At 35.5% G+C, this 27,698-nt stretch overlaps 1 protein-coding gene and 1 long non-coding RNA gene across 3 annotated transcripts; both read left to right on the forward strand.

The window, feature by feature from the left end:
* Positions 1-25,082, forward strand: PRP4K (pre-mRNA processing factor kinase PRP4K). Of its 2 annotated transcripts, XM_087930795.1 has the most exons (17): positions 1-145; positions 2,908-4,104; positions 8,092-8,262; positions 8,890-9,042; positions 10,177-10,258; positions 11,737-11,947; positions 13,831-13,904; positions 14,922-15,012; positions 15,212-15,359; positions 16,772-16,909; positions 20,113-20,266; positions 21,378-21,492; positions 22,306-22,457; positions 22,751-22,837; positions 23,505-23,600; positions 24,156-24,290; positions 24,836-25,082. In XM_087930795.1, exons 1-16 carry the CDS (start codon positions 12-14, stop codon positions 24,255-24,257), a joined length of 3,105 nt encoding a protein of 1,034 aa, XP_087786921.1. In that variant the 5' UTR covers positions 1-11; the 3' UTR covers positions 24,258-24,290; positions 24,836-25,082. The 2 variants fall into 2 exon arrangements, with proteins under 2 accessions (XP_087786921.1, XP_026570857.2); XM_026715072.2 differs by lacking the exons at positions 24,156-24,290; positions 24,836-25,082 and having other exon boundaries at positions 23,505-23,844.
* A 253-nt stretch (positions 25,083-25,335) lies between these two features.
* LOC148126327 (uncharacterized) lies at positions 25,336-27,438 on the forward strand. The gene is made up of 3 exons (XR_015743100.1): positions 25,336-25,473; positions 26,367-26,412; positions 27,263-27,438. It is a non-coding gene; the product is annotated as an uncharacterized LOC148126327 (long non-coding RNA).
* Positions 27,439-27,698: the final 260 nt, after the last annotated feature.

Raw genomic sequence — 27,698 nt, forward strand, 5'->3', positions numbered from 1 at the left:
TTTCTGTGTGTATGTGTGTGTCCCTAGTGCGCATGCGCCACTCTCCAACCTCACCGACCATCAGCAGCAGCGGTGGCGAAGAAGGAGTTTGGGAGTTCAAAATGGCTGCCCCGACATTGGTGGAGTTGGCAATGCGGGGACACGGGTAAGGCTACTTTTTTTTGTTTTTAAAGGATGATAATAATTACATCTGGCCTTTTTAGCTGCGCTTCACTTAAGGAGGGAACGGAGGGGGGAAAAAAGAAAGAAAGCGAGCGGAGGGCCTAGAACGCGCTATCGACGAGCTGTTATAACGGTCGCGGGGAGGCCTTCGTCGGGCCTGACCCCGGAGTTTCTCTGGCTTCTTCTCAAGTTTGCCCCAGCCGTCGTATTTAGTCGTACGGTTCTGACCTTCCTGTCGCTTTAACGCTTCGCCTCTCAGTTGAGAGAGGAAGACCTTAAAACAAATACTTGGAAGCTCGTCCGAGGCTTTGCCTTCTTCGCCTAACGGCTGCTAACTTCTAATGCCCTCTGCACGATCTTCTGATTAGAGGGGGGGGGCAGGTAGGAAAAGAAAACCCGACTCTTGGGGAAAAAAAAGTCCACTTTGTCCTCATGAAATCGGATGGGTGCATGTGTAGTTTTCCTTTCTAAATAAATTCCCAAATAACGCAGGGACACTTTGCACAGGAGGTGTAACCATTACCAGTGATTAGACCTTTTTTTAAAAAAATAGAGGAATGATTTAACAACCAAAAATATATCAAGTGTAAGTTAAGTGTTCGTGTGCACACTTATTTCAAAATAAATTAAAAAGGGGGGTTGGTTTTTTTTAGGTAAACAGGACTTGGTAAAATGGGAATGTGAGCCTCCATTTTTAAAAAAAAAATGGTTTGGCAACAATTAAGGTTGATACACTATATTTCTGGATTCTGGATTGTTAATCAATTTTTGCTTTTCATTATTTTTTCTAATGTGTTTCAGGTTGCTTGTAAAGTGAGAGATGTTGCTTTTTATGAAGGCTTGACACAAATTGTACTCCCCCATAAACTATGGTGGACTAAGTGTTACTTAAGAGAATTTGATCCTTCTCCTTGACTGATCTAACAACTTGCATTAAGATGCAAGTATGTTGTTAGAGACCAATCTGCATTATCCCACCGACCAAGGTCCTTTGTACACAATGTTATAGAAGAAAATTTGCCAAATTCATTGAAATTGGCTGGGTTTCAATAGCTATAAACAATTTTAGATAAAAAAATGACATACTGAATAAGTTTTTGGCAGAGACAGTAAAGTACGGTGTCTAAATATTAAACTTCAGCTTCTTTAAAGTTCTATTCTACTTGATTAGACAGTTGAAATACAGTGCAACAACTGCAGGGCCTTCATCCCCCAAATAATGAACAAATTAGTTTCTGATCTCCCTGTATAGTTGTTCATTCTGCACATGCCTTGGTGTTTTTTTTCCTTCTTTGCACATATTGCCATTCTTGTTCATTGTTTTTGAATCACTACCCATCTAATGTTTCAAGATGGAGGAGGAAGGGTAGAAGAGACCCTAATGTTATATTTGTGCCATTCTGCCCTCATAAGTTTTGTCTGACCAAATGATGGTCATGATTTATGAAAACAATAGTAAGAATCTAGCTTTGAAGGATAAAGTAGCAATTAAGTTCATAAGTGTAAATATGTCCAATTCAGCTTGCACTATTTATGCAGAAATTATGTCTAATACAAAAATCAGTCTAGCTTGATTTTGTTTTTTAAAAAAAGATCAAATGGGCTGCTATGGAATGGGCTGGATACAGAGGGCAGTAGACAAACGAATGGAAAAAAAGCTAAAGTGGCAAGTGTTGAGGAGCAAGAGATCATCTTTCTATCACTGAGGAGGTGGAGAAGGAGCACTAAAGAGATACTGCTTGGCTCATTTGGGGAGGTGGTGCCCATTCGTTTCCCTCATTTTCTCAAGTGGTAAAGATATTGATAAGTTGTGATTTCTGATTTAAAAGGGTAATCCACATATATACTCTAGTCCCGCCTTAGACTTGAAAGCCAGCTGGGTGACTTTGCACCAGTCACTTTCTCTCAGCCCTCAGAAGATTGTTGTGGGGAAAACAGGAGGAGGAAGAACTGTTAGATGTATTAACTGTCTTTAGTTGTTTATAAAGAAATAGTAAAAGCGAGTTGTAAATTAAATACAAAAACTAAAAATTCTGATATGGAGAAAAAATGTTATAATAATTTTGTAAACCATGTTTCAGTGTTGGAATCAACAGCTTAATAAGCAGTTAAATAATATGCTGTTGCAAAGCATTTTAAATGTCAGGTATTTTGGGACAATCACCTGTAAAGCAAGCACCATATATCTTAAGTGCAAGAGTTTTCTGTAATAGAACATATGGATCCCAGAATTTCCATTCACATTTGTTAAAGACAGGTCAAAGGGAGAATGTTTTATACCGTCGCAAGATGTCAAATCTGATTCCCTGGCATTTCATTTTTCTTTGTCATTTCTACTTTTTGTGTGAAATTTTAAATATATCTATATAACTGAAAACAACTTCCACCCATTTTCTATATAGTTTGCCACTTGAATTCTGTCATGTGACATTTATCTAAACCAGAGGTCTTCAAACTTGACGGCTTTTAAGACTTGTGGACTTCAACTCCCAGAATTCTTCCTCCAGTCATGTTAGCTCAGGAATTCTGGGAGTTGAAGTCCACAAGTCTTAAACTTGCCAAGTTTGAAGACCCTTGATCTAAACAGTAAAAGTAAACATATGTATACCCAGCAGATCATTTTGCTATCTCTCTGCCTAAAAATGATTTAAATATCTTATAATTGTCTGATTGGAAAATACAGCATAAAGAATATTTTGTTGATTTAAATTTATTTAGATTCTGCTTTTTGAAATATATTTACAGAATTGAAGAAGCTGATATATCTGAGCGAAGTGCAAATGAAGAAAATGGAGATATTTCAGAAGGTGACCAACCACAAATTAAACATAGTCGACATAAAAAGAAGAAACACAAACATCGAGGCAAACATAAGAAACACAAACATTCTTCAGAAGAAGATAAGGACAAAAAGCATAAACATAGGCACAAACATAAGAAACATAAAAGAAAGGAGGTTGCTGATATCTCTGATAAAGAAGATGGGCCAGCAAAAAGAACTAAGATTGACTTCTTAGCTCCTCTAGAAGATTTAGAGAAACAAAGAGCATTATTAAAAGCTGAACTTGAAAATGAGTTAATGGAAGGAAAGGTTCAATCTGGGATGGGATTAATATTACAAGGATATGAGTCAGGTTCAGAAGAAGAAGGAGAAATCAATGATAAAGCGAGAAATGGAACTAGATCTGCAAATAAATCATCAAATGTTAAGGGAAAGCTTGAGATTGTAGACAATAAAAGTTCAAAGAAACGCAGTAAGAGCAGATCAAAAGAAAGGACTCGACACAGGTCTGATAAAAAGAAAAACAAGTCAGGAGTTGATGGTATAAAAGAGAAAGCTACTAGAAGTAAATCAAAAGAAAGAAAAAAATCTAAAAGCCCATCTAAAAGAACAAAGTCTCAAGATCAAATAGGAAAGTCAAAATCTCCAACTCTTAAAAGGCGCTCTCAAGAAAAAAATAAGAAGTCACGGTCTCCTCCAGAAGATAAAACTAAAGCAGAAGAGAAGATCAAATCAAGGGATCGTAAAAAATCTCCGGTTATTAATGAAAATAAAATTAGAGATCGTAGCAAAAGATCCAGATCTCCAATAGAACAAAGAAGCAAATCCAAAGATAGACAATCAAGGTCAAAAGATAGAAAATCCAGGAGGTCTGAGACTGAAAAAGAAAAGAAGCTCATCAAATCACCTTCAAAAGATATGTCATCAGGTAAAGAAAACAGGTCTCCTAGTAAAAGACCGGGTCGTAGTCCTAAAGGAAGAAGTTTATCCCCCAAACCACGAGATAAACTAAGACGTAGCAGATCACCCCTGCTTAATGATCGCAGGTCTAAACAGAGTAAATCACCATCTCGAAATCGGTCTCCCATAAGGAAAGCAAAGAGCAGATCAGCAGATAGAAAAAGAAGAGAATCAGAAAGGAGGCGTTTTTCTTCTCCCAGGTAATGCTAATGGGAAAAAAATAATGATTTTGATTTATATATTACTCAACAATTATAAAAGTGGGAGTGGGTGGAGGATAATTTTTCCCAATATTCCTCCTTGCATGCTCCAGAAATCTGCCTTTAAGATGATGGTATGTATTATATTGGGGATGTAAGAAATCAGCAAAATTCATGTCGCTTCCTTGTTATTAGTAATACTTTAAGCTGTCCTTGAATAATGGGTCGTGTTTTACACTAATTTTATATTTCAGGGTTTTAGTTTAACAATTACATTTGTTTATAGGATGCAATAGAATAAGTAAGTTGGCAGTGAATAGAAAAAGATCAATAAAACACCTATTCTCTTTCCCTATACCCACAGTCAACAAAGGTAGTGTAAGAGATTGTAGAAATGATAGGCTGTGATGTCTGGATTGTGCTAGTTTTCATATTTTGGGGTTCGGTGACTGCAAATGGTTACAAAAGAGCCACTCTTTGATAATAAGGGCAAGTTGCAGAGGCAGTGCAATTTAGAGATTAACTAGAAGTATCAGGTGAAAGCACCTGATCTCCTAATTGGCAGATAAATTGCTGGGTTGTATGAAATCTGAGGTGTGGTTGTACTGTTCAGAACAGAAAAACACATTGAACATAGTAATATATTTGTATTTTAGAATTCTAATTTAACATCTTTTCTTAAAGAAGATGTTAGGCTTGTCCTCTATTCCTCTGTACTTGTAGTTTATCAGCCAAACTAATTAGGGATTAAATAACTATAATGTAAATTAAAATATTTTTAGTAAACCTTCAGGTCGCTTAGTATATTGGAATTTAATTAGTGCTTGTTGCTATAGTTTTATTTTGGGAGTCAGTTCAGTGGTACCTATCAATATGCTTAAATTAGTGTGCAGTCATTCAATATATTAATATGTCTTTTGCATTTTAAAATGCAGCATATTTTAAAAGCATTTCAAGTTCAGTGGAATTTGTTTTTGTATATCTTTAATTGGTGTTCTGAGATGAAATTCACAAATAAAAACTCTAAAAATCTGTTGAAGCAATGATTTAATGTAAGATTTTAATGAGTTTGCATGGATTATAAGTAACCATAAGAAATGCATTTTTATCAATATGCTTTTTATATATTTTTTATGATAACTGTTAAATGTCAGATTGTGGTGACAGGGATTTACAGAAAGAAGATAAACAAGGGATATGATTGAAGTATAAAGAATTATAGATAGTGTGAATAAAATAGACAAGGAGAAGTTATTTTTCCTTTTCCAAAATTCTAGAATCAGAATCATGAAATTGAATACTGAAAAAGTATTTTTTTTAACTCAATGCATGATTAAACTTTGAGAATAATCAACATGAGAGTTTACTAGCTATCAGCTTGGTTAGTTTCAAAAAAAGGATAAGACCAATTCCTTGAAATTATCCGAAAGAATGGCTGTTAACCTTGATGGCTGTGTGACTGCCTCTGAAAGCCATCTGTTGTGTGGGGGACTATTAAGTTTCTTTGCTTAATTGGTTGGCTGCTGTAAGAAGCAACTGCTGGATTAGATGGGTCAATGGCTGATTTAGAAGGGCATCTCTTTTCTCATGTTGAAGTCCATTTTACAAATACAAGAAGTCAACATCCGATTCACTAACTTTGTCATAAATAAACATAATCAAATGCTTGAAGTATTCTCTTGACCAGGATTATAAGTAACTTCATAGGTTCCTATAGAGCACAGTGGTCAAACTCATGGTGTCACATTGCTATCATGTGATGTATCATGACATTTTTACCCTTTGTGGAGCTGGGATGAGCATGGCCTGCCTGAGACACATCCAGCCCATGGGTCGCCAGTTTGACACCCCTGCTGTAGAGGAAAACATCGGGGATGAGAAGCTTTTGAAACTTAGGTGAAACAAAATTTTCAGGCTTTCCTTATGCGTGTTTTATACAGTAGTGATTAAGCTTAAGTATACTGAATGTAAGAAAGCAAGCTAATGTCTATTGAATTAGTTGCAGTATTGCTAGAGGTAATAAAATGGGTGAGGATTAAGTGTAGACAACAGCTAATACTTTCCTAAAACCTAAAACTGCTGTATATTGTATAATATGAAGTGTCTGATAAGGATATTAAATTTGCTCATGATAATATGCTTTGGTTGTTGCAAGAATCATTTTATAACTGTGTAAGTAAAATCACATTATTTTTACATTGTCTAGTGTACTACGTTTGAAATATATGTGCTACTTTTGTCCCATTTTGGGGGACAAAATAATGAGTAGTGGATAGATAGAGTTCACACTTTTTTGCTTATATACCGTAGATATGCTTATATTAGGTCTTCAGTTTTCAGTTTTGTTGTCCAGAATCATGCATATTGCTGAAATGCAAGGCAGTATATTGAAAAGAAAAGAATTCATTTCTTTGTTGAGGAAAGCAAAAAACGTGATAGTTAGCAAGTGTTACTTTTTTGCCTCCCTCAGCTCTCTCCCCCATCACCTTAAACTCTACATCGTGATTTATCCTCCAACAGCTTCTTTCATTTTTCTTGGTTAAGCATTTCAGTTTTTATCTGCCACACAACCAAATTATTGTAATCATTATAAAGCTATCATTACAGAGTCTCGCTTTACTTTCATAGCTTTAAAAAACCTTATTTAAAAATATTTTTTCTACAATAATTTGGATAACAGCGGAACCTGTTATGAATTTTCACTTCATTATTTCCAGACTAGTTTTACAACTATAATCTGCAATTAGGTAAACTAAGCAGGGATTCTCCCTTCTGTTGCCCATTTTTACCAATAGCAGGGTAGGAACGCAATCACAATTGGAAGTTTAAAATATACTGTGGAATAAAGCCACCAATTGAGATATATGTTAAAGGGAACTTTCTAGTGAACCTTATGCAGCTTAAATGCATATATTCAATAATTACATTTTTGCTTAGCCTCTGGCTGGTAGAACTAGATCTTTATCTGGACCTTCTGTGCAAGTAGATTTTAGTCTCCAATCTAGGTTTCTGGATTGTACATGCTCCATTTGAGGAGCGTCTCTTAAAACAAAACTGCTGGCATAGATCTAGCCTCTCCAGTTTATCTCAGGACCAGCCAACATTGCCAGGCTTTCTAGACCCATTTTAGTTTGTTAGCCACAAGTGTTCTCTATCAGAATCTTCCTGTTTCTTTTTATGGAGTTCTGTTTTTTCTTCATCTGTTCAGAAACCCCCGTTTGATTTGGGAAGCAAACTTCTACTCTCAGGTTCTGCTGATCAGCTCACTAGAATAAAGTGATTAGTTGTCTGCGTTCTTCATGACAGATTCACAAAGAGACATACCTTTTCTTGGCTATCGTGCATATTAATTTATTGTTGGCATCATTGCAAACTTCAAAGAAAGAATCAATACAGGAGTGAGATTTTTGCTTTATTACATGTTTTTAAAATATGTCCCTATTACCTATATAAACACAGGTGCAAGAAGTTTCAGATTATTGTGTATGAAGATGCAGTTTAAACATTTCATGCAAATTTAGATGTTCATAAACCATGTTCTTTCATTGTTTAGAAATAACACTATCTTTAGTGTTAATTAAGTTTCAAGAACTCAATTTTCTAGATTCTTGATTAATTTTAATTATTTTTAATTAATTTTCTAGATTCTTGATTTTAATATATAAACTAGAAAATAAGTCTTGAGTTATATTTCATTCCTTGCCAGCTATAAACTTACCTCAAAGATTGTGAAAATCGTTCCAGCCTGATATCCTCCAAAAATTTTGAACTACAGTTTTGTCAAAGCTTAGTTAGATGGCTAATCATCAGAGAAGATGAGTTCCTAAATCTGAGTTAGATAAAAAAAAATCATACTTTTGTTTAACATTTTTCTTCTGTTTAAATTTATCTGTTAAGTATTCCTTCCTAGTTTAATTTCAGATTGAACTTTTAAAGTGGCTTTCCTCGAAGATTATAATTCCTTTTTTCTTTTTTACGTGCTTCAAGAACACGAACTAGAGATGACATCCTCTTAAGAAGGGAGCGATCAAAAGATGCCAGTCCACCTAGATGGTCTCCTGCAAGAAGAAGATCCAGGTCTCCACTTCGACGAAGATCTCGCTCTCCACTTCGACGTAGCCGATCTCCAAGAAGGAGAAGTAGATCTCCTCGGAGGAGGTATATAAGCTGTATAGTTTGTAAGCAAAATAAACACTGCACAAGTGGTATTTTCCACTTTTCAATTAGCATGAGGGAGTTGATTCTCCCCATTTGCTTCCATCTGCCATCAAAACAAATTTATATCCTGAAATCTCTTATCCCTCTGAAGCAGATTGTTAGAACGGGTAATGCACTACAATAGGGAAGAATTGTGTTATCTTTTGTCACATGATGCATTGCAATTGTATCTGCTAAAAAATGATTCTTTTCTAGGTGAGTTTAGTTTTTCCAATTTCATAGCTAAAACTTCATGTCAGTTTATTCTGTATTTTTTGCCAGTAAATGCTTGACTAAAAGTACATTATCCTAATATCATGGCTGGCAAAAGAGATAGATGTTTTAAACTACAGGTTCTGCAATTTCTGATTGCCTGCCACACTAACTCTACTTGAAAAGTTTTGAAAGACATCACAATACCATGGTGTTACTGCTATATCAGAAAAATTTTACTCTGGTATCTTTTCAGTGATTATATATGTGTGCCATCTTTTCAATAATTTTAGTCTTTGAATTGTAAAATAATCATATCAAACAAAATGAATATGGTAGTTATAAAAATACATATTTTGTTAAAACAATTTTCAGAGACAGGGGTAGACGTAGTAGATCTCGTTTGAGGAGGCGATCCAGATCACGAGGTGGCCGTAGACGACGGAGCAGGAGCAAAATAGAAGATAAATTTAAGGGAAGCCTTTCAGAAGGAATGAAGATTGAGCAAGAATCGTCATCTGATGAAAAGTAAGTGTTGTATTTCAGTATCATATAATGTGATACCCTGGGATGATAAGCCTTAAGTTAGGAGTTTAAGCAAGTAAGTAAAGTATGTTGTAATGGATTTGCTTTTGTTGCATTAGTCATTAAGCTGTTCCAGTACTTTTTTCATTAAGATGGGATAGAAACATGGTAGATAAAATGACCTTTTTTAGTTGTTTTAAAACTCTAAAAACGAGATTGGTATTGAAGCGGTTTAATAATATAACAATATTTATATATTATATGAAAAGTCCTAGGAACAGGTGATGATTGTTGGATGCTAGACATCTGTATTGATACCTTGGGAAATCTTTAGAGTAGATCTTAAGGAGAGCTCTTTGTAAGCATCTTAAAGGCAGTGCAGTGGTCAGCATGGATTTGCCAAGAACAATTCTTGCTAGACTAATCGTATCTTATATTGACCCCCTGCCCCCAAACTTTGATTGTATCAAAGGTTTATCAAAATATTAATAACCACTTAGTTTGCTTAGTGACTGCCCCACGAAAGTAGGGTTACTCATTTAACAACCACCACAATTTACTACATAGTTCCATGGGTAAATTACCATTGTAAGTTGAGGACTATCTGTACAAGGGAGACTTAGTCTTCGCCATGCAATAACTGAATAAACATAATTTAGGTCATACAATTTTTATTTACTGTATTTTTTTAATCCCACCTTTATTATTTTTACAAATAGCAAACATACTTAATATTCCTTCTTCCATTTCCACACAACAACAACCCTGTGAGATGAGTTGACCGAGAGCTTCGACTCGCCCAAAGTCACCCAGGTAGCTTAATTTCGTTATGAAAGGGGTAAAGTGTTTCCAGTTCCTTCCATAGAAATGTGAGAACTATCAAAGTGGACGTGCATTCCAACTTGGAGAAAATCCACTTTTCCCTCTGACCAGCTTTTTTCGGGAAGACTTTCTAATTAAGAAGTTTTTAAGATACGGTAAAGAAAAATAGCTGTTGCCTAAAGACAGAGATGAATATTTTTTTGAACTTTAGGCCAAGAATGTTGAATATATTCCAATCCATGTATTGGAAATACATGTTCTTGTATCAGTACATACAATACTGAGATGTCAAATTGTTAATTTGTATAATAATAGCCTTGAAGACTTCGATGTTGAAGAAGAAGATGAGGAAGCTCTAATAGAGCAAAGAAGATTACAGAGGCAAGCAATTGTGCAGGTTTGTTATGTTGCTAATTCTATTCAAACCAGACTAACATTTTGAGTAGACTTATTGGAAGGAATGTCATTCACTTGTAACATCTGGGAGCTGTCCAGAGTTTGCTATAAGATGGGTGGCTATGTAAATGTTTTAAATATTTTTTTTTATAAATTCCAGATGTCATGTACACAAAGTTGTAATTGTCAGGTGTTAAAATAGTCCTACTATTCAAAGTTGTAATGGCTCTGAATGACGTTTGTTAAAACATTTATAATGTAGGGCCTTTTTTTAAAGTGACCTTTATGAGTTGCACAAAGGAAATCTTTGCAATTAATGAAAACTGAGGAATTACTCTAAAACTTATGTAACACTTGTATGTAAAGCTAGACAGACGTCTGCCCATTATGGATAGAAAAGAAGCATGCCTCCATGTTGAATCATTGACTTGTTCACTTTATCAAGACATTAGCTTGAACAGCTGCTGTACGTTATTACAACCAGAGGAGTAATATAGTGAGCTTCAAAACTGATAGCTCATACTCACTGGAGTGTGTAACAGATAGTAAAATGGCCCTGCATTTCTAAACATTTTCTGACATAATTGGTTGCTGCTGTATGTCTCCTCACACATGTGGTAACGGAAAGAGGAAAGGAGTTGGGAAGAAACAGACTGAAAAAAGGGCTTGCATAGTAAAAGCCAGGCTATTGCACTTTGGAATATACAGTATGAAATGGGTTTCTCAAGTCTAGAATTGACTGAATGCATATTTATTTATTTATTTATTTGTTTAATATATCACATTTAGAGGCTACCCATTTCACCCATAGAGCAATTCTGGGCAGTGTACAATTAAAAACATAAAAATAGTTTATTTCAAAAAGAGGCAGTTAAGAATAGAACAAAGTTAAAAGGTGGTGGTGGGTCTTTAAGGTACTAACACCTCAAGGTTGTGTGCTCCAAGCAAATTGGCAGGTATTCAAACACTTCCTAAAGGTTATCTGGCATGTAGAGCTTTAAAGCACATAACCAACTCCTTGAATTGAACAGGGAAGCAAACTTACAATGCAGTGCAACTTACATAACGAACCATTACATGTGCCACTCTTGGGGCACCTAAATTGGCTTACACAGCCACATTCTGTACCAGATGAAGCTTCCAGATACTTCTCAAGGTTAGCCCCATGTAGAGTGTATTGCAGTAGTCCCAAGTGGGAGAAGACCAGGGCATGAGTGGCTGAGAGAAGGGCCTCCCTATCTAAGAAGGGATGTAACTTGGGCACAACGGGAAGCTGATTTGCTTTTCTAGCAGAATCTTAATTCTTGGGAGGTTGCTCTTGGGCTTCAGAAAGCAAAAACAGAGAGATATAAAATCTGACTATATAGTGCAGAAGGGGCAGTGAATTGATTCTTTCATAATGCTGGAGGAAATGTAAATAGCATTTTTATTTATCTCATTATCAAATGCAATATAAATTATGGCTTTTTTCCTTTTTAGAAATATAAATATTTAACAGAGGATAGTAATATGTCAGTGCCGTCTGAACCAAGCAGCCCTCAAAGCAGTACTCGCAGTCGTTCCAACTCACCAGAAGGCATTCTTGAACGGGTAGCAGCTGATGTTAAAGAGTATGAACGAGAAAACATGGACACCTTTGAAGCCTCAGTGAAGGCAAAACATAACCTCATGGCAGTTGAACAAAATAATGGTAATAATTACAGAGTTTTTAATGCATTCTGAAAGAATAATTACCAAACAATCAAAAGTAAGATATTTACATTAGGACAGCTAAGTAAAGCAATTTATGTCCTTAGTTTATAACTGAATATAAACAAGCCGGCAGTGGGGCAGCAGAGCAGGAAAGCTAGCTGTGATTTGGCAGCGGCGGTTGGCTGGGAGTAAAATAAGCATGGCAAAGGATCGTCACCTAAGCGTCTTAGACCCTTTCTAAATGATTAGAATTTATTCAGATGATTCTCCCATTTTTAATAACCTGGGTATTACCAATGCAATATGCTTCTGGTAGCTAAATAGAAAATTAGCTGAATTATGATTCGCCACCGAAGGACTTGAGACACTGAAGACAAAAATTTATTAATCTTGATAGACTTAAGTTTATAGGCTTTAAAGATTCCTGTTCAGTCTTTAGCACAATAGGTAAAGTGTACTATGGTGCTGGGCAGACTTCTGTTTCTGCAGTGTGATTTTCTCCTTTCATTTCTCTTCCCTTCCTGCAATTTCCTTTTGTCCTCAAAAATGTTCTCTCTGGGAACCCCTTTAAAGTGCATTTTCATGGCATATAGGGTTGCAAAAGATAAGATAAACTACTTGTTTCTCTTAGCAAACATCTTTATTGAACTGAATAAATGAATTTCACCTAGTTTAATGTCATAATACAACATATCAGACAGGGACACAGTGTACATATTATTTCTAAACAGGACCATGTATTAGCATTTCAAAGTTTATTTAATATTGTAATAACACATAGTGGCATGTATTTAATAATTAAGATTTCTTACTGTTAAAAGAAAAATAGAAATTGAATTAAATGTCCATCTCTTTTAGCTAGTATGAGTATTTCAGCTTACTGTCATCCTTATATTCTCAAAAAGCAGGAAAACTGTCCCATATGCAATGATAGATTGATGTACATTACCTAGTTTTACTGAACAGAGCTATAAAACATCCTTCCAGTTTAAAAATAAAATGCTCCGCTGGGTCATCATTTCAGAAATTTTTCCTTTCCTAAACAGAGAAACCAAATGACCAAAAGCACTGGGAGGCAGGAGCAACTTCCAACTTTCTGTTGGCTTGCCCATTGAGTTTCCTTATTGAGACTCTGGCAAAGAGTGTTGAAAACCTCTCTCTCTTTCCCCTCCCAGCAAGCAAGGGAGAAAGTGCCTGCTGCTAAGTGGTGGAGGGATAGAGGGATTGTGAGACGGGATGGGAAGGGTATCATGGAACCTTGAAAATGATCATGTGACCACAGTAGCAATGCAGCAGCAGCCAGAAGCACTGAAGTAGTCACAGCTTTTTAAATTTAATTCCCTTGGGAATCACGTATACTGGATTTTAGACACATTCTGTAAGTTAGCCCATTTGAGTGAGGTACCTCGGTTCAAAAATTGTTAGCCTATTATGATGCACCATTTCTCCCAGTTCAAGATCATGATGAGAACTTTAGTAGTATATAGGTTGCAGGTTTTAATTTTGGAATCTAAAAGTTGAAATGAGAGTATTGTGTAGTTTAAGCTGTAAGAAAAAGCTGTTTGGGAGATTCAGCTCTTATTCCTATCTTCTCTTGAGTTGAGGTGGCACAGCTTTCTCCATTCGGAATTGTAAAATTAACCATCTTAACTTTGGTGCTAAATGAAAACCTTATTTTTCAGTCATTTCAAGCCCATAGATTTTAATTGACCATCTTGGTAGTGTTTGTTTATAGATTGTTGGTTTATTTACGGATTGTAATTGCATATCTGTCATCCAAAATGATCTCAAATTAATTGTACAGTCTCTGTGCGTGTGTAAACTTGTTTATCATTTCATTTTCTTTCATTCTAAGTCTAATTATTTAAATATTTCTTTAAGGTTCATCTCAGAAGAAAATCACAGCTCCTGACATGTTTACAGAATCAGATGATATGTTTGCTGCATATTTTGATGTAGGTACACTAATAGATACATTTTATCATGGTTGTTGAAATGCAGCACTGTTTTAGTGAAACAAATATGTAAACATCTTAAAGCTCACTAAATTATTTTGAGAAACAGTTTAGAATATGATTCCAATTATGATTCTTCAGCTGTTTATATTACAATCTTGCAGGAGTATGTTCAATTTTTTAGTGGCATATAAATGGGTAAATATTAGCATATTTTTAAGTTTAGTTAAATATGCATTGGTATCTTACTCTTTTTGGTTAGTAGAAGATACTTAATATAGTATAGCTTGCTTAATATTACTTACCACAAAGGTACAATAAATGTATGCTTGTGAATATATGTATGTCTATATCTTATATCTATCTTCTATCTATATATATAAAAGCGAAATACCACTCACGCATCATCACAAAATTTCCAGAACCATAAAGCCTACAAACTTGAAATTTGGCACGTATGTTCCTCTTGGCTTCTAAGTCCTCACTAAGAAAGGATCATTTGAAACGACCATCAGAGAATTAGTATTTCACATATTATTAACATGCTCTGATGCTAAGGAGTTCTACTCCCCCTCCCCACCTGAAAAGAAATCAGTTCCAAATGCAAAACAGGCAGAGGAGAGGAGTTTCAGTTTCACAGCACCAAGCAGCTTTCCTACAGAACAGTTGAGCTAAGCCATGCCCAGGCTCCTTGCTGTCTCCTTCTTGCTCACACAGCAAATATTGTTTCAGTTTCCAAACAGCCTTGAACTCACACACACACTGACAGGATGCTAGCCAGATGAATACCGATGCATGCTGGTAGGCAGAGGCACAATTTTTTCCCATTATTTTCCTCCCAAAAAACTAAACTTGATCAGATAGTTTCGTAGCGTAGCACGGGTATCCAGCTAATATGTATGTATGTATGTATATACGTGTGTGTGTGTGTGTGTGTGTGTGTGTGTGTGTGTGTAGAGAGAGAGAATGCAGATATTTAAAATGTGATGAAAAAGCTTAAATAAGTCTTTATTTCAGAGTGCCCGTCTTAGAGCCGCTGGCTTTGGAAAAGACTTCAAAGAAAATCCAAATCTCAGGGATAACTGGACAGATGCTGAAGGATATTACCGTGAGTATAGTTGCTAAATTTCTTTTGTATTATCTGCTGAATAAAACTGATAAATTAATGTGTTTTATTATTAAATTGTCTTCACTGCATAATTAATTCATGTATGTAGCAATGCTCTTACCAGTTCTTGTGCTTTGTTTTGAATATACAGGGCATCTTACATGCTTTTCTTTTTCGTTCTCCCCCCTCCCCGTTCCAGGTGTTAACATAGGTGAAGTGCTAGATAAACGTTACAATGTATATGGTTACACTGGCCAAGGAGTTTTCAGTAACGTGGTTAGAGCCAGAGATATGGCGAGAGCAAACCAAGAAGTGGCTGTCAAGATCATTAGAAACAATGAACTTATGTAAGTGAGAAAGTTCAAATGCTTTCAATTGTATTGAACCATTCGATAATAATCGCAAATAACAAATATAAAAGACATCCTGATGAGCAGAATTTATTTATTTAAATAAATAAACATTTACTTATTTGTCACATTTATCAATCATGTATAATTAACTGAAATTAATAGACTGCAGCAGTTAGTTTTAGTCACTAGACAACAGGGTTTTTTCATATGCCATATTGCTTAAATCATTAATATATTTAAATAAAATATTTTCCGTAATTTATGCATGTGGGAAAAATAATTGTTTAGCCTCCTAAATATTTCTGACACTTAGCTTATTCATTAAATAATGACTTTTATTTAATGTTATAGGAAAAATTGAAATGTCTATTTCTTTAACTTTAGTTGTTCTTTATATATTTATATGGCTTTTGAAGGAACCTTTGGCAGCTCTCTTATCTCAGTATTTAAGCCAGAAACAAATGATTTCAAAATGCAACAGAAGTAAGGTGTTATTACAAGTGTGCACAGAATGGAAATTATGTTTTGTTCCAAGCCTGCAATAAACCATCATTCCTAGAAGTTTGATTGAGCCATATTGAGTCACTTGTAGTTTGGCAAATTGAACATTTGATGACTTTTAGGGTTAGTATTAATTTTTTCCAGAGCAAGTTGCAGTGGAATCCTCGCTTAACTGTGCAGGGAAAGTTAGGCAACACTACTACACAACTCCCATGCTACTCACAGCAGCTTTTAACATAACAGATCTCATTGATCTGCTTCTTTTACCTTCTGGTGTCTTCTTTCCCTGCGCTCCCATAGCTATTGCCACCCCTAGTGCTGACCTCAGTAAAGAGCAGATTCCCAGCGTGGCATATGTCTCATTGGCTTTCCTACCCTTAACTTTTGCCAATTCTTTCTCCCCTCAATTGCAACCAGCACTCTTGGTCTTTCTTTTCTCCTCCACTTAATCACACTGCCACCTCTACCGGAAACAGCCTGTTCTCGTTGACAGATAGAATAAAGCAGTCCTATTCTGTTTTATGGAACAAAAAATGTGCAATGCATTTTTCCTCCTAGATGTTCCTTTGCTTGGAACAATGTATACCTAAACATTTTACATATCCCCAGATTTTGCTACATTTAATAGGAAAGGAATATATAAGAATTAAAACGTTATTTCTCATAGATATATCGTGTGTGGGGGGGTATGTGTATATATGGGTTTCAGGATAAAACAAAAGGACCCAAGTGTGCCCAGAATTTGCATTTTTATGGTTTTGAATGGAATATGAATTCCATTCAAATTTGAACATTTTTGAAATGTTGATGGAAAACTATAACATTGAAAATTACATGATTGGATATAGATGGAAGAGGAGTTTGGTTTTTGTGTTCTGTTACTGTAATAAATTATATTTTTTCAGGCAAAAAACTGGTTTAAAAGAACTGGAATTCTTGAAGAAGCTCAATGATGCAGACCCTGATGACAAATTTCATTGTCTACGTTTGTTCCGACATTTTTACCATAAGCAGCACCTTTGTCTAGTATTTGAACCTCTGAGGTATGTAAAAGTAAATTTAAGCCCATTTAAAAATAAGTTTTATCATAACATACTGATTTATGAAGTTTTACACTGTTATAATGCTTCAGAAATTGTTATTCCACCTGTTTAATGATAATTTTCATATTTAATGAACCTATTTGAGGATTAATATAAATCTGTTCAAGTATTCACAACTTAAGGGTACACGTGCACTGGTCTCCTTCCCTGTTCCAATCAGCAAATTTAAGACAATTCTTTCATATGTTAGTAGTTTTTATCCAATAGCTGTAAATACATTGTTCTTGATTGAATAATAAAATATTAAATTAGTGAATTTTGTGACAGAGAAGAGACAGTATAAAACCAATAAGTGAAAGACATAATTTTTTTAATGTGCATTTGAAACAACATAAAATCCTTTCATTTCTGTGCTATCCTTTCAGCTTGAAAGGATAATTTGTTTTTTTAGCATCAAATTTCTGTCAAGTTTTATTTGAAGTGGACATGGAAAAACAACACTCTGCAGTTGCTAAGAAACATCTATACTGTAATTAATGCAAATAAGTTTTCACAATTACCCATCTGTTGCTTAGCTGCTTGGTTTTCATACAAATCCAGTTAATTAACTTAGCACACCTGCTCTTTCCGGTAGTCTTTTGTAAGTAATTTGAAGAATAAAAAATACTATGTAAACATTTTAAATATATATTTATACTGAGTCATTTTTAAAATATTCTGCAGATTTGTGTAAAAATGAATTTTGTGTATTTAGTTTTGTTCTAGTTTCAAAGAAGATAAAGTATCTATCTACCACATTTATACAGCTGACCATCTCACGTAGCATCCATTCATTTATTACACTCTACCATGCCTATCACAAGTTTCCCCTTGTGGATTAATTGACCTTGCAGAACAGCATGAAATGAATAAAGTGTAGAGCAGGGGTTTCCAATCTTGGCAACTTTAAGACTTGTGGACTTCCAACTCCCAGAATTCCTCGGCCAACAAAGCTGGCTGAGGAATTCTGGAAGTTGAAGTCCACAAGTCTTAAAGTTGCCAAGTTTGGAGACCCCTGGTGTAGAGAAAGATTTAGCCAAACTAGAGATGGAAAATTTCCTGAAAGTTTGAAGCAATTGGAAGAAAAGTCTTTTACTTAAGAAAATAAAGTGAAAAAAATCAAAATATGACAATCCTTCTTAATATAGATAGTCCTAGACTTAAGACCACGATTGAGCTCCAAATTTATGTTGCTACGTGAGAAATTTGTTAAGGGAGTTTTGCCCCATTTTACGACCTTTCTTTCTAATGTCGTTAAGTGAATCACCACAGTTGTTAAATTAGTAACGGTTGTAAAGTGAATCTGGCTTCCCCATTAACTTTGCTTGTCGGACAGTCGCAAATGGACTCACGTAACCTCGGGACATCATGGGGATGCTGCAGTGGTTGTAAGTGTGAAAAATGGTCCTAAGTCACTTTATCAGTGCCGTTGTAACTTCGAACAGTCACTAAATGAACGATTGTAAATCGAGGGCTCTATTTGCTTCAGATATAAATCAATTAATAAACGCTTGTTACCGTTGTCTAATCCCATTCCCAGAAGAGTGGAGTCATTTTGAATAGCATCATTTTATGCATTCTGAGTTCTTCCAAGGGCTGTGATTTAAGAGAAACCTCTCATATAGCCAAGTGCAAGATAGTTAATGTTCCCAATATTATGGGCTTAGATTGAGTGGGGTGATTTGGAATGGAAGGGAGGGTTTATTAGGATAAAGCAGCCGTTACTTAAGCATAGTGCTGAAGTTTCACAGCGGACAACATGCTTACTTGGTGAAGAAAGGAGAATAACTGCTGCCATGAATACTAGTAACACTGCTGATGTTATAAGCTATAAACGTGAAGATTGCTGCCAGTACCGGCAGGTATCATGTACCAGTCACAATTGTAACCGGCAACTGTACTTAGCGTTTACTTCACCTTTGCTTTGTAGACCTGCAAAGATCATAAATGACAAATATTGGTTGCAGTTGTTTTTTTTTATCACTGTCATAACTGCAAGTGGTCACTAAAGGGGGTAGTTGCTAAACAAGGCCCACCTAGGAATTGGCTTGTTGTATTTCTAATGTATATGTAAACTCTGCATAAAGGTAGTCCTCAACCCTTTGTTTAGTGATGTTCAGAGTTATAACAGCACTGAAATAGGTGACTTACTGGTTTTCACACTTAAAAATTGTTTGGCATCCCTGTGGTCACATCATCAAAATTCTGGCACTTGGCAACTGGCATGTATTCATGACAATTGCATTGTCCCATTCATGTGGTCACCATTTGTAACCTTCCCCAGCTGGTGTCTGACAAGCTAAATCAATGGGGGAAGCCAAATTGGTTTAATCACTGAATGAGTCATTTAACAGCTGCAGTGATTGGCATAACAACTGTGACAAAACAGTTAAGTGAACCCATCATTCATTATGGATTTTTTCTGGAAACTGGAAGTACTCTGGATTCTGTAAAAACCATACAATTGTGGTCATGGGACCATGGGGTGCTGCAAACAACCACAAATGGGGGCGTGCATATGTGCACTAAAGTGCCTATCGTCCCTGTCATTTTATTTTTATGTTCGTGTTTTCATTTTTGTTTGACAAATTATAAATAAATAAAAATGCTTGCCAGTTGTTAGGTGCCCAGGTTATAGGGGTAGAAATCATAACTTTGGAACCAGGTCATAAGTAGCCTTTGGAGGTCTGTCATAACTTCGAATGATTGCTAAGTTAACCAAGTCATAACCTGTAGAAGATTATGCTTGTTTTGTTGTGAGCTTGAAACAAAACAAACTTAACCATTCATTTGAATCTCTACCACATAGAGTTTATAGGAATTCAAACTTTATAATGCTATATAGAAGTGTTTTGATTAAATAGATTTTAAAAATCATTTTATGAAGTAAGGAATAAATAGCAATATATTAACACTTTCCTTATCTATATTTTATCTTATTAGCAAATAGTTCATAACCCCATTTTTATTTTTGTTACTAAAAAAGGAAGGTATATCCAGTGTGGCTTTCTGTCTCATAAGGAAAGTAATTCAAGGAACACCCTGAGCAACCAGAAGTGTTTTTCTGCTCATGCAGAATATTTACAAATCCACTATATTATAATTTTAACAATTCCTCTTTCTACCTCTTTTTAAAAATTTCATTGTATTGGTTCTCAATTTAGTATGAATTTACGAGAAGTTCTAAAGAAATATGGAAAAGATGTTGGTCTCCATATAAAGGCTGTGCGATCCTATAGTCAGCAGTTATTCCTGGCCTTGAAACTTCTGAAAAGATGCAACATTTTACATGCTGATATCAAACCAGATAACATTTTGGTAGGTAATCTCAATTATCGTTCTATAGGAGTTTCTTTGAAAGAGGCAGAAGTATTATATTATTTATGTTAATTTTCAGCTGCTATGAGAATGAAAAATCTTTATCCTCCAAAATATCTAAAGAGATAGAATATTTTAATGCAGTAAAAAAAAAATTACAATTGTTAGTTGATGTAAACTTATTGACTGTTCTGCAATAGTTATTTAAAACTTCCTCCATCAGCTGTAACATTACAGCCGAATTGCCATATCAGTTGCTCTCATTGCCATACTGTCATGACATTTTTTGTGTGTGGTCCCAAGATAATCTAGGGATTACCTGGAAGGTAAAAAAGAGGGATTTCTTTTGAAAGTGCAGCACATTGTTCAGATGATACGTAGAAGTATTTTGGCCATTTTATCTCAAAAGTGGAAAAATGTGAATAGCTTAGGGCAGGGGTGTCAAACTCAAGGCCCGGGGGCAGTATCTGGCCCATGGAGTGCTTAGGTCTGGCCTGCAGGGCCACCATGGAAACAGTAAAGGACCGTTCCACAGTGCCTCTGCCAACAAAAACGGAGCTTGGGAAGGCTGTGTGTGGTCCTCCCAAGCTGTTTTCACTGGTAGAGGGTTCCAGGAGGCCATCGCAACCGAAACAGAGTTTGGGAGCCTGTTTTCGCTGGCAGGGAGCTCAGGCTGCCACAGGCGTCCCAACACGAGTGACATTGAGCTGGCCATGCCCCTCCGCCCCCCACAAGATCAAATACAACCTTGATGTAGCCCTCAATGAAATCAAGTTTGACACCCATGGCTTATGGAGTATTGTGACTTCATTTTTATTGAATTGTCAAATGCATAAATTCCAGTTGTTTTCGACAATGTTGCTACAAACTCCTCTTTAATAGGAAATGTAGCACCTTCACAAGTAAGAACAATACATTGCAACATAGTCAACTTCTCAATATTTTGACATTTTTGCTTAGAATATGAAAGTAACCAGCTGGACTAGACCAAGGAGTTACTGTGTCCACTATTCTATTTCTGCGCGCGCGCGCGAGCACACACACACACACACACACATGTGCCACTTATTACATCTATAATAGGATTAATTATTATTTTTGCTTCTTTTAGGTGAATGAATCAAAAACCATTTTAAAACTTTGTGACTTTGGATCAGCTTCACATGTTGCTGACAATGATATCACACCATATCTTGTTAGTCGATTTTACCGTGCTCCTGAAATTAGTAAGTTAATCTACTCTGAATTTAGGTTAAAATTATTAATAAACATTAATTTAAGTTGTATTGGAATTTTATGATTATCATTGCTATCATTCTTTGGTGTGATATCAGATACGTATAATCCTTAATAAGACAATGTCTTTAGAACTCGGAATCTGAAGCTTAGATTAAAGCTGAATGGAAGGTAGGGGCCACTTAAAAAATCTCATGGTTTGGGGGTTTAGACTCTTTAATCTTTTTAAGTCCTCTTTTTTTTTTTTTTATTTGCTGAGAATTATACCACCACATCTGCCTTTTTCTAGGATCCTTAGTTTGTTCTTCCCAATCTATTTTTCTCTTGGTTGATTCTCTCCTCGCAACTTGGTTCATCTATCCTTTTTGTTCCTTCTTTCTGTTCATTGGAGAAGTCCCTGCATCATCTGAACATCTGCCTGACAAATGAAGAATTTAACATGGAATTTTGCATGTGTGTTTATTCTTACTCATCCTGTTTTTTCAGATTGAATGAAAGTAAGAGATGCACCATTTGAAACAGTATAATGTGACTTTGCTACATCATGCAGTACTATTTTACCCAATCTCTCTTCACGTACCGCTTAATAGTTGATTTTACAGAAGACAGTATTTCCATCAGTTATTTGTAAATGACAAAATAAGGAAGAAACAAGAGGAAAATTACAGTTAGTGACACAAAGACACTTGTCTGAGTTGATAACATACAGAATTCTCTTTTCTGCCTTGCTGATTTTAGAAAAATGATATTTATTGCAGTTTAATATGATCAATAGCTTGTAATCTAAAATTGTTCTCCTTCAGTTATAGGCAAAATCTATGACTACGGTATAGATATGTGGTCTGTAGGCTGTACATTGTATGAACTTTACACTGGGAAAATATTATTTGCTGGGAAAACCAATAATCATATGTTGAAACTTGCTATGGACCTCAAAGGAAAGATGCCAAACAAGGTAAAAAAATGAAATCCTTATAAAAATCAACAGAGCTAGGTGTCCCCTCCCCCCTGAAATATTCAATACTTTCTGGAAGGGTGGGGTAGGCTTGTTTCAGTTTTCAGTTTTCATACACTTATAGTGTATGACAGAATGAATGAATGGAACTTTTTTTTATTTTATGAATACGTATTGAAGTTCATTTTTGTGTTCACTAGTCAGTGATATAAAAATGTCCTCTTGGGTTTACTGTTTTTAGGATAAACACTTAAAGTCGCACTTTTAACATTTTTTAATGCTGTTCTTTCCAGATGATCCGAAAAGGAGTGTTCAAAGATCAGCACTTCGATCAAAACCTCAACTTTATGTACATAGAGGTAGATAAAGTAACAGAAAGGGTAAGTAATAGTATAAGCAAGATTGCTTTCTATGGCATCCTTAATTAAAATTTTGCATGAAGGTGCTGTGACTTATAAGAATATAAAGTATATATAGTAAAGAATTCAGAATATACTGGGTGTGTGTATATTATGAGGAGGGTAAACCTGAGCTGACCAAAACATTGGTTTGGTTGCATTTATTTATAAAAGAACCTTCCTCTTCATGCTATTATTCTTAAAGATCTAGTTTTTTTGACCCAGACATTATGGGAAACAGGTAGCCACGACTCTAGGCTGCAAAGAAACATGCTTTATATTAAATTACGGTTCCATTCCTGAAGCTCCAGTGCTGCACTTAAGACTCTGAAAACATTTAGAAAAAAAACATCCAAGAAGAAAAAGATGCATTTAAAGTATTGTAACTTTGAATGGTCACTAAGTGAACTGTTGTAAGTTGAGAACTACCTGTAGTTATAATACTGTGGAAATTTTGTTTTCCCCTTCTCGTTCTTCCAATCAACAACACTAGGAGCATGGTACAATTATTATTTGGGGGAAGTGTTTTGCTTTCAAAAGCCAAATTTCAATTGCATAATGTAATATCTTAACTGGACCGGCCATTTCATATTCTTGGTAATTTTATTATTATCTTGAAAATAAATGCTGGATGCCCTTGTCTTGGTAGGAAAAAGTGACTGTGATGAGCACCATTAATCCAACAAAGGACCTGCTTGCAGATTTAATTGGGTGCCAACGCCTCCCTGAAGATCAGCGCAAAAAGGTTCACCAGTTGAAGGACTTGTTGGACCAGATCCTCATGTTAGATCCAGCTAAACGGATTAGTATCAACCAGGCCCTACAGCATGCCTTCATCCAGGAGAAAATTTAAATCCAGTGAAGATATTCAAAGGGTTTGAATAGTTAATATACAAAGACTGATGAAGTTTCACTGCAATTTATAAGTGTACATATAACATATAAATAATTCCCCTGCAAAATTGAGGAAGAATGATATATTTCAATTAACACAAAGGTGGATTATTTCTTTTAGAAATGTTAGAGTAAATCTGTTTGTCTCTCATGTGAAGATTTTTTCACTGTAGAATTATTTTTAATTGCCAAGACTGCACAGGAGTACAGTGCTAAAGTATATGGTTGCAGTTCCTCTGAAATAAGACATACACACATGCGCACGTGGACGATGTATATATAAAAAAAATCTGTGATGGAATATCAGTAAGACTGGGTGGTTGATTTTGGTTTTTAGCAAATTTGGCTTCATTTTTGTCTCTGAAAAATGGCCAGCATAAATGCTGTTTATATTACATTTTCCTAGGTGTGTGCGTGCAGGCCACAGCAGCATGCCCTTGGTGTAGTCAGTGCCGAAAGGGGTCTGTTCCTTCTTGAGCCTGCCCACAGGGATGGTCTCCTCTTTTAAAGCAGGTTGCGTACAACTTTCAGTACACTGAAGGTAAGCTAAACCATCAACATCACTGGTGTTTAAGATGTTAATTGTACTGGATCAACTGACGAACGAGAATCGGTCACTCTGTAGCAGAATTCCCTGCATGTTTTATAAAGGAGATATACCTATAATATATAAATATATATAAATATATATTATTTTCTGGCATTACAACTGTGGCATAATTCCAGCTTGTGTTTGATCATCACATTCAAAGAAAAAAGTGGAGGAGTGTGCACTTGATGGAGAGAGCGCCTTCAGTGTACTGTTTATATTACTTTTTTAAAATATCAACTTGCTACATAGACTTTATACCTTTTGTTAAATACAGTTCACGATGGCATAAAACCAGTACTTAAGTCATTTTCATTTACTAACAGCAAATGCTAAGCTCTGGTTCCAAAAGTCCTTATCTCCTCTTGGCCAGATAGAAAGCACCACAATTCTTTTAGCTATTTGTATGTCATTTGAAAATGTACTGCTTTATGCTAAAGGTGTTTTCATTTGTTCATTGTTTTCATTATTTGTGATCATGTTGTCTTTCAATACAGGCATAAACCTTCCACTCTTGAACAAAGCAGCTGCTTTTTAAAAGCGGTAATTGCTTCTTTACCTTTTATTTCTTTTGTAAATGAAACTTTAAGAAATGTGACTTTAAAGTGTTGTCTCTTGCATAAAATAGTTGACATTCACTTATTGTAAAGTGAAGATTGTTCTGCTGCATGTAAAGTGGACCATGCAGATTTCTGTATGTTTTCGGTATGCATCATTAGATAATAAAGTCTTTTGTGAACAAGGCATTGGTAGCCCTTTTTAAAAGATTTTTGTCTCCGGCGTTGCCGACTCAGGTAAACCATAAGAACAACTTTCCTTTTTAATAGTCCTTTAATTAAAACAATTATTAAAAGATGTGATCCCCTTGAAAGAACTTTTAGACTATTAATTATTGACAATTCAGTGTAAATGTTGTCCCAAGACCCCTGCAGATATTGTCTGCTTTCATTGTTAAGAAATTTATTCCTGTACGTTATTGAATTAGATGCAGGTTTTAACTAATGTTTGTGCTGTTTTTCTTACTTTTCCTTTTTGATGGTGCTGAGAGAGACAAAGGAAAGCAAGTCACAGGCCACTCAACGCCTACTCCAGGGGGTCTGGTTTGCTGAGACACCATCTTCACCTTCCTAACAAGGTTATTTCTGACAGCATGTGTAGATAAAAATTTAGCAACGACTTTTAAAAATAGTTTGTTCATCATGAAGATACCCAACTGAATCAATTGTTTGCCAACCCAATATTTTTTTTTATTAAAAGCAGTTCGTACAACAGATGATTCGTGTATGTTGCCTAGCTAAGATGCTGTATAATATTCTGAAGTTTATAAGTAGGGTTTTTAAAATCCATTAAAGGCATGTACTTAAAACGAAGTCATATTTAGTGCAGCCAAACCTATTGTTTGCTAATGGGATGCTTGCTAGAAGCTGTTCCCTACTCTAATGGAATAACAAACTACAACAGTAGTTGATAATATTGTCTATTTTGAACCTCTACGCCAGGCGTGTCAAACTCATGGCTCGGGGCCCGGATGCATCATGTGCTGGGCCTGCCCCCGCCCGGTTTAGCGAAGGGGGAAAAATCCTGATATGACATGTGACGACACCGTGATGGCGTGAGTTTGACACCCCTGCTCTACGCGGTCTCTCTAATGTTACTTAAAAAGTAGTAGATGTGATTGTCAACTTATTTAAAATGTTTCTTGTTTGTGCAGGAAACAGAAAGCAACTTCACTGAAATGAAGATAAATATTACTTGATAGTCTTTTGCACACACACTAAAAGGGCATGCTGTTTTGACAATGCTATCAGCCTCCCTTGCGCATCTAGTGGCAATATGACACATGTCATAAAATGTGATGGTCTTCACCATTCGTTCGTGTCCCTGCTTCCAAATAATAAAAGACAATTGTCATGACAATTCCAGTAGCAGCTACAACCTTCTCCCCATCCCCCACTTATGGCTACAAAAATTTATAAACTTTCCCAAGAAAAAACAAAGTTGCTTGTTTACTTATTCTTTGTGTTATAGGTGCCGTTCAAATGAAGAGGATGGCAACCAGAAGACATGAACAAAGGTTTCTGTTCTCTAAAAGATATGCAAAACATTCTTATGTCTTTTTTTTTTAAAAGAAAATTTTTCTTTTGTTCACAGCTCACAAATATAGACTTCATTTACAATTTCTCATGCCGGCAGTTCTTAGCATAGTACTCTTGTGGTGATGTTTTTTGTTTTCTTTATAAAAATACGTTCGTCTCATTTCTGGATAAGATTTTTATTGTAGTAAAACTGAAATAGGCAACTCATTATATTTTAAATCCATTATAGAGGCTCTCTCCATGCACAAATTCAAAATATAATCAAATGCTGTTATGGAATTGCCGACATAACTGCTTAAGACTTTATAATGGTATAGTCATAGAGGTAATATATTAAAGTGTATTTGGGTTGTCAACTATTAATACTCTGTGACACTCCGTTAAAGTGACATAAATTATTCAGTCCTTTTGCATTGTTTTAAGCAGCACAGTATAGGAGTCTGGATGTCTATATAAAAGAACCATCTGGATTCTGGTTTTGTTAAACACTATGCAATTAATCCATACTGCACTGGTAGTTTAGTTTTTGCCTTATCCAGCAATCCTATTAGATGTAATGAACAAGGTGGTTTCACATGGAGGCCAATCTAAGTTTACCAAAAGATTCTCGGAGGGAAGTTGTGAAGAAGCATAAGTGATGTTTAAAATTCCTAACTTCTGGAATAGTATGTCACAGTTGGAAATACATTTTAAGTACTGTATTCTTTATTCTGTTCATTGGTGTTTTGTGCTACTGCATAGATTGTAAAAACACAAAAAATGTTTAGGAACACTTTTGGTAAATGATATTGAATACTCTGCTAATAATATGTTTCCCTTCCTATATAGGGTAAGTGGAAAATTTGTGACAGAAATTTACATGGCTTGATGTGAGCTCAAGAAGCTGAACCAGTCTGAAAATTCAGGATAATGTCTTTGCCACTGAAATTGACAAGCTGTAACAGAGTTTCAAATCCACACGAAACAGAAATTTTCTTTAATAAAGGTTCATTTTCTATTTTTAATATTGCCTCTGATAACGTTTATTTTTCAGTTTCGTTATTCTCTACTGTAATAGTTGGTAGTTCAGTAACACTATGTGCCAGGAGCCTGGTAATACAGAACCAATTTATTAATGGATGGCAAACAAAAGCAGGTCACATTATTCCTTTACTGTTTTTTCTGGTGGTTGCTCCTCCACTCCCCAGTGAGAGAATTGAGATATTTTTACCAACAAATCATGTTCTCCAGCTCACTATTCTTTAGTCTGTGCTCCTCCTGTATT

The sequence above is a fragment of the Pseudonaja textilis genome, chromosome 3 (genome assembly GCF_049901715.1).
Source record: "Pseudonaja textilis isolate UNSWEBS1 chromosome 3, rPseTex1.2, whole genome shotgun sequence".
Lineage (NCBI taxonomy): Eukaryota > Metazoa > Chordata > Lepidosauria > Squamata > Elapidae > Pseudonaja > Pseudonaja textilis.